The 8,438-nt window shown below is 34.4% G+C and overlaps 1 protein-coding gene across 1 annotated transcript; it reads left to right on the forward strand.

The window, feature by feature from the left end:
* Positions 1-6,414: 6,414 nt before the first annotated feature.
* Positions 6,415-8,059, forward strand: LOC145062618 (putative disease resistance RPP13-like protein 1). Its single transcript, XM_079010201.1, has 2 exons — positions 6,415-6,573; positions 7,394-8,059. The coding sequence occupies exons 1-2, from the start codon at positions 6,415-6,417 to the stop codon at positions 8,057-8,059; spliced, it is 825 nt and encodes a 274-aa protein (XP_078866327.1).
* Positions 8,060-8,438: the final 379 nt, after the last annotated feature.

An 8,438-nucleotide genomic window follows, 5' to 3' on the forward strand; every position in this document is an offset into this window, starting at 1 on the left:
TCAAAAATTATCATTGATTAATGGTGCACGTGTGGCTAACTGGCACATTAAAACGAGATGATAAATGACATCGAGATTGTTAAGCTAATTTGCATGGGTATTCACATCTCGTTTGTGATCCTCGGCATCCCAGTCACAAAAGTGAGAGAATAATCAAGATTAAACATGCCATTGATTAGATTCAATGAATCTTAAATAATTTAGGAATTTCATAAGATTGAAATTGGTAAAAAGTTTACCTACCTAAAATAGATTCAAATTTGATTACGGCATCCCTCTTCAAAGTTCGAATCAATAGTATGGATCCTAGCCTTAATTTAATTTTTTTTGCGTTAATAATTAAGGATTAAAATCAACTAACTTGAATTCTCTTTTCTCCCTTTATTGATGTCGAGTCAAGACAGCAATGGTCTTCCGCATTCGCTTGGAAATGGTTTTCCTCCTTCTTCTAAATATGATCTTCAACATTCTCATCAAGGTGAAAGTATGTTCCCTTCTTCGAGCAATGGTGGAAATGGACATCATGCTTCTTCAACTCTTCCTCATCCTCCAATAACTATCCCCATGTCACGAGTTGAAAGATATGAAACTACTCAAGCCCTATTGGCATGTAAACACCAAGATGGAAATTTCGTGTATACGCATGTTCTGAAAATGAAAGCGTACATTGAAAAATTGGAAATATTCGGTGTCGTTTTATATAGGGAGCAAGACAATGACTTGGTTCTGATTTCGCTTCCTGAGTCATATAGTCAATTCCTTAAAGACTATTATATGAGCGACCACGACGTGACCCTAATTGATCTAACACATATGTTGATTACTGCTGAAGCAGAAATGCTTAAGAGCACAAGTGAAGAAAAAGTGTTTGAAGGATCTGTTTACAAAATTTCCATGGACAATGACAATGGCAACAATAGGATTCCATTAAAGGTTTCTTTTTCCAATGGAAAGTGATCGTCCAAGGTCAAACTGTTTGACCATATGGTAAAGAGAAAGGCTAGTTCTGAGATAGTTCCATGTGCTAATCCTAAAAGGTCCATATGTTTCTATTGCCAATTAGAGGAACATTGGTTGCCAAACTACCCATATTACCTGAAAGATCTTAGAGATGGAAAAGTCAAGTCATGTGACTCTGCCTCAGGTACATTTCTTATCTAACTCCCTTATTTTGATAAGTTCCTATTCATAGATTCTTAATACATGACGTGATGATCATATTTTGATGTTTTGCAGGATCTAAGAGAAAGAATGAAGCTTAAGAAGAGTGAGTTGAATCTGATCGTGAGAGATGGACTTCGGTCGCATGGTTCGATGACTAGATTTTGAAAGCTACTGCTTAGGAGTTATGATATATTAATAGATTGCTTAGGAAATTTCTAGATACATAGCTTTCATTTTATGGATTGTAAGGACAAATTCCAATTTTTTCGTTTATTATCAATAAAAGTGAAATTTTGCTTTATCTATCTGGTTTACTTTATATTCTTACAATGGAATTTATGAAAATTGGATGTTACATTTCTATTATTAGCAATATTATATGAGGATTCTTAATAATATCGTTTGTGGTAATGTCATGATTAACCAAATGAAAAAGAATTCTCATCACCCAAGTTTCAATTGGATAGACACTTGGAGTCATATAATTCGAACTGTGTGATGTATAAGAATCTTGATCGTTGGAAAATTATGAATAATACATTGATCATATGTTTATGTGAGTCAAAGTAACGGACTATTGGATCTTGTACATATTGATATGGACTCTTTAGATCCACCACAAAGGACGATAACTCTATTCGTCATGGTTTACCAATGTTTCAATAAATATGGTTGTGTTTATAAGATTAAGCATAATTCTAATCAGTGTTCTAAAAGGCGCGCCATGGCGCGCACCAAGGTGCACCATGGCGTGAGGCGTGGCTTCGCCGTTACGAAAAGCTTCATAACGTTGTTGTTAGGCGTAACGCGTGGCAAGGCGTGATATGGCGTGTTATGGCGTGTTATGGCGCGTGTTTTTTCGTTTGAGACACAGTTTTTTTCTCTTCGTTATGTCTTTTCAAATCGGAGATACAAGTATTTTGGTTTTTGTTAACTTTTTGTTATTAGTTATTGATCTAACACTTCTAATAAGTAGTTATATTTAATATAAATTTATATTTATGTGGTAATATAATTTTAAATCAATACAAAATCGCCGCCTTACATCACGCCTTGAACAACATCGTGGCTCGCCATGGCTCGTTAAGCTTGAGGCTTGGCCTTGCCGCCACACCACGCCTCACGCCATTTAGAACCTTGATTCTAATACTTTGAAAAAATTTCAAAGTGTAGTAGAACGAATATGAATAATCTATTAGGCAGAAAGATAAAAGTTTCTCTAATCTGAATGTTAAGGAGAGTACTTTAGCATCATGTTTTGTGATCATCATAATGATTGTCGAACTACATCTCAATTGATCCTTAAAGAACATCTTAGTGCAATTGTTTGACTAAGAAGAGGAATCGGATATTGTTGAATGGTTTAATGAATCAAGAAATGAGTCATACATCGTTTCCAATCAAGTTTTAGAGCCATGCTTTAGTTACTTTGAGTCGTATCTTGAAAACTTATTTCATCCTAAATAGGTTTATAACACCTCATGAAATGTGGAGTAATAATGTTTTCTTACTCTAGCATATTTGGAATTGGAACTTGTGATTTTTTTGGTTAAAACAAGGATAAATTAAGATCAATTATGTGAAGTGTGTTCTTATCATGAAACCACACTAACTATTGAATATTTGTTTTTGCTCATCGAGGAATGTTCCTTTAGAGAGAAACTCATATGTCAAGAAGTCAGTGGGAGTCTTATTGATCTTTAAAAGTTTCAAGAGTCAATAAAGAATAAACCTTTTAGTTATCACTAGCATACGATCTAATGTTGATAACCTATCGTGTTTAGTTGACACATTCTTGTTTCTGTGCACTTTCCATTTGAGTTGGCAGTGCTTATGAGTTCTATGGTTCTCATTTGACTGCAAAATGTGGAGCACATTGGTCAATAAAATTACATTGATCAATATGGGTGAGCTATTTAACAACTTGGAAGCACTAGTAGTCCCTTGAGCTACCAGATGATAAGAAATTAAGAATAAGAAAAGTTCATCCCATGAAAGCTAAATTTGAATTTGGTTTTGTTATAAACCTTGTCTTGTGATTATAGGTTAGAAATAATAGATTCACATGGATAGGAACATGTACACCATAAAATCTAGGTGGCAAAAGATTTCTCTCTAATTTATGAGACTGATTATGGGGAAACACTTTCGCTAATAGATTTTAAAGATTTGATAAATATCATTAAGGTTAGTGTTTGTGTAAATTACATTCTCAAATTTGTAATATGATTACGACGTCCCTTTTCATAGTTCGAATTGTGAGAAATGGAAAGGAAATGTTTGAACTTTCAGGACACATGCCTATAAGTTCTAAAAAGTTTTAAACTCACGCATATGCTATCTAATGAAGGTGTATAAGCTTTGATAAGTTTAGTTGAAGATTTTTTGAAGCACCACGTATCAGAAATATGAACTTTAGTAAGAGAGTCAAGATCATTGATTTTTAGAAGTCCAGTTGATTTCTGGGTACATGTCAAAGCTAGTGGGATCATAATTGTTAAGCATATAGAAGCATAACTTTTATGCTAGTGGGAGCATAATTGTTATGCTAAGTGTTGCAAGTTGGCAATACTAGTTGTAGGAAACAAAGATTATAAATTTTCAAGTTGCAAAGTTTAGGAGTTGTTTCTCTATAGTAAGGCTTTAAAGGGGAGGACACTTATACTTCTTTTATATCTAAAAGTTTAAATTGAAGGGTTAATAGAACTTAGTCTTGGATGTATATGAATATCATGTTGAAATAATTCAACATAGGACATTCAATATATGGAAATATTATAGCAAGAGATACAAGGTCATATGAATCGAGTCTAATATGCTCAGGATATAGGATCAATTACATATGTTATAATATTCACTTGTTCTGATTTTTCCAAATGCTTTGGGCATTGAGAGTGAAAAAGGACTAGAACTTGGTGTGACTAAAGTTGTTAAACAACTGTCAAGAACAGTATGAGGTTTACCAAAAAATTGGTTCCTTTTGGACAGTTGGAAGTATAGGAGTATTTAGACGGACCATATTGACATAATTCTGGGTGGAGGTGATTCTTATTCAGAAGTAATGGTCATATGGGAATATGGAAATGTTTCAATAGTGGGAGTTGGTTATTGAAATCTACATGTGAGTTGGGAACTTTAATGCAAGGGAGATGTTCAAGGAATGTGCCTTGAATTTTAGACTTCGTTACCATGGAAATGTTTTTAGTAACAAAGTTCCAATGGAACATTTTTGTAATATCGTTGGCTAAGTCTCTGTGACATTGAAGCCTCGACATCACAAAAAGGACGATGCATGTAAAGTTAGAGATCTAACACTTTTAGATGTAACTAGAATTTGGAATAGTGAAATGAACATCATTGGAATGGTGTCCAATTGATCGGTCATAAAGGAAGGACCATATAGAGACATAGTATGCATGTTTATAACATGGTATAAATGATGTTTGATTCAAGTAGTTAGTTGATTACTCGAAACATTATACAATGAATAATGTCTAAATTAATATGGTAATTAAATAATAAGGGTTTTATTTATATTCAATACTTTTGACACCATAGTTAATTAGGTTATTATTGTGTTTCACTTTGCATGTTTTACTTCTAGAATAATTTGATTATTCAAAAATCCACAGTCGTTCATACTTTTGGAAGTATGTAGTGAAGAAAGACCGTCATGAACTGAATTGTAGATTGTCTATGGATATTAGACGTAGCAATTATTTTGCTGCAATGTTCATGAATACTTAGGAAATGGGGATTTTGAGTATTGGATAAACCCACGCTTAGAGAATTACTTCATGGATTTTATCACGAGTAATTTGTAGACGATAATATCTTATATTCTTGAAAAAAGATATATGAGTTGTTGCTTACTAGTCAGTTGTGCATTGATACTATGTAAACGCATCAGTAACTTGATGTTATAAAACGTATTGTTGTGCGTGATTTGATAAGTAAATAGTGCAAGCATATAAGTCGAAGTTTATTCTTTCCTTTTTCCTTTATGGGAAAAACGATATTTGTAGGCCCCTCGATGATTTGATGTCGACATCTGAAGTACTTGTCCAAGCCTGGACTGAATTGATGTGTTCAATTAGTAATCTGATTTCGGTTGTCATAAATTAGGAATCGGTAAACAAAACATGGACAATGAGATTGATTATAATCCATGTCTCATGCCTTTATGATATCTTGTAGAACAGAGGAATGTTTGATCACTAATCTTTGGACACGTAACTGACTGGGTCAGAGTTCGGTGACAACTTTTGAGAGCTACAATTTACTATTCAGTTTTAGAAGTTATATTAATAACTATTGTTATTAGACTTATTCAAGTGGGAGACTATTGGATTAGGTGTCTTAGACCATAAACATAATTGGTATAAACTTAAATTGATGGTAGCACAGTCCTTTGGGTTGCCCTCAAAATTAGCAACTGGACAAATGATTTTAGAGAAATAGATTGATTTATTATGTGATTAATAAATTGAAATAGACGGTTTATTAATATAATATGAAAATAATATATTAATTAGAAACAATAATTTTTAATTAATATTTAATGAGAAAATAACTGGAATAAATTTTGGGATTAAAAGATTTAATTAAAAGTGCATGAGCTGAAGTGTAGTTGTTCAATAGTTGAGCAACAGTCAATCTAGAACCCTCCATAGGTTATGGACGGTTTTCATATGCCATAGGGCTTCTAGAATAGTCTTTGATAGATAATTAGGAAAGTGGTTAATTACATGGTTTAAAATAATCTTGGATTTAGGCTTATCTAGGGTGTCCTAAATGCACTATAAATAGGGAATAACCATATGATTTTCGGAAAAACTAATTCCCTAGAGGTTTAGGCCAAAAAATTATCCTCTCTCCTCCTTCTCAATCATATTCCTTTGCTAGTGTTGAATGTGAACCATTAGAGGCGCGCCATTTGTGACGCTTGATCTCAAGGCTTGAACAACACAAGGATTTGCATTGTTATTACAATATAACAATCAAGGTATGAATCATCAAACCCTTATTGTGTATTTCGATTATATACTAGTATTTTAGGGTTTTCTATTTTGTTGTTCAAATTTGTATGTTCAATTATAGAAAACATAGATCAAATTATTTAGGGTTGAATGCACACATAGGGTTTATATGTTTTGCATAATTCCCATCAGTTTTTTGGGGTGGTAGAGAGGGTTATAGGACCATTTAAGGCTTAGAAAGGAGAAGGAACGAGACTTGTTGATCTGTTTCATGACACCGCTGCTCATCGGAGAAGTTTGTGGTCACAAGGATGGAAGTACACATGTTGTGGGTGGAAGTGCAGATGGATGGAAGAAGAATGTGATGGGGAAGATGGTGAGGTTGGTTGCAAAGGATACAAGAGGATGTAGTATACGTTGGAACGAGATGGTGAGAGGTCGTCGATGGAAGAGAATATGGTTGTCTTTGGTGATTTCTGGCGGTTATGGTGGTTTTTGGCACAATGTTGGTTTCTTGTGGCTGTAATCTTCCATGTCACCCTAATGTTTTAGGTTTGAGTTAGAAGAGAGATATATCGTGTTTAAAAGGGGTGAGGATGGTGTGAGTCCCACGATATTTTTTAATAATTTAAATAATAAATACATAAATAATAAAATTAATTAAAAAAATTAATAAGGGCATAATAGTCCTTTTAGGTAGGTCAGAGACCAAGCACGCAACAAAAACAAACAGTAAAAACCTTCCAAGTTAAAAAAATAAATGAAGGATCAAACGTACAAATAATCCCAAACCATAAGGAACATTCGTGTAATTTACTGAAAGAAAAAAATGGTAAAAATCTACATCTCATTCATTGTGGAAGAAAATTAAAAGGACGGGTTGGATAATTGGATAAGGAAAACCATGTGTATGGACCCTACTGGATGATGTGAGTTCCAACACTAATTTACACCGTACTCCGTCTACGTACCTTTTTCATTTTATCTGCAAATTCTCATATCTTCAAATCAAAGCCCTCAAACAAAAGAACTGAATTTCCTTTCTCCAAATTCCAATGGTTGAAATCGTTGTTAGCGTTGTCATCACGGTACTGTGTGAGAAGCTGATCTCCGGTGACTCGATGAAGCCAGTTCGATCCGAAGGGATCGATTCTTAGCTGAACAAATGGAAGAAAAACCTTCCATTGATCCAAGCCATGCTTGCTGATGCAACCCAAAAGCAGATTAAAGAAAGATATGTTCAATTATAGGTGAAAGATCTCCATGATTTGGCTTATGATATAGAAGATGTACTAGATGATTTGGCCACTGAAGCTCTTCGACGCATGTTGAATCAAGAAGCTCATGCCACCACCATCACTAGTAAGGTATTGAAGCTCGTCCCATGTTGTAGAAATTTCACTCCTTGCAACATCATGTATGGTCAACAGATGAGTTCTAAGCTACACGAGATCACCACCAAATTGTGCGATCTTGTTGACCATAAAAATGATTTAGGTTTAACTGTGAATGTTGAAAGGTCAAATATATCAGAGACACGGTTGGAGCAAACATCACTAGTTGATGAGTCCAAAATCCTAGGTCGGGATGTGGATAAAGAGGCATTGTTGGGTAACTTGTTAGGTTATGAAGAATGTGATGAAAATGTGAGCATAGTGTTTATAGTTGGTATGGGTGGAATAGGCAAAACCACTCTTGCCAAAGTTTTATATAAGGATCCAAAAGTAAAAGATCACTTTAAAGTCATGGCATGGGTTTGTGTTTTTGTAGAGTGTGATGTGTTTAACATTAGCAAGGCTATCATTCAAGTCGTAACAGGTCAAAACAAAGATTTTTCTAATCTTGATCTGCTTCACATGACCCTCAAAGAGGAACTTTCAAAGAAGAGGTTCCTACTTGTTTTAGATTATGTCTAGAATGAAGATGACAGTAAGTGGGAACTCATACAAAGCCCTCTTCTTGTAGGGGCACCTACAACCCGGAGTACCATAGTTACATTAGTGAAGGACTCAAAAGAAATTTATGGGTTGGACGTTTTGTCAAATGAAGATGGTTTATCATTATTTGCTCAACACGCGTTACGTGAAAAAAGATTTGATCAGCATCCAACACTTAAGATGCTTGGTTAAGGTATGAGTTAACACATTGTCACGCACGTATTAAACAAGTAAATTATCACTGCTGGTTGCACTAAAAGTATAGCATAGGGAAGTAGGGTCAAATCCTCAGGGACATAGCCTAAAAGTCAATGCCTTTTTGCATCAGACACAATCTAGTCACGAAACAAAATATAAA

This window comes from Lactuca serriola, chromosome 1 (genome assembly GCF_051521515.1).
Source record: "Lactuca serriola cultivar US96UC23 chromosome 1, Lser_US96UC23_V15, whole genome shotgun sequence".
NCBI lineage: Eukaryota > Viridiplantae > Streptophyta > Magnoliopsida > Asterales > Asteraceae > Lactuca > Lactuca serriola.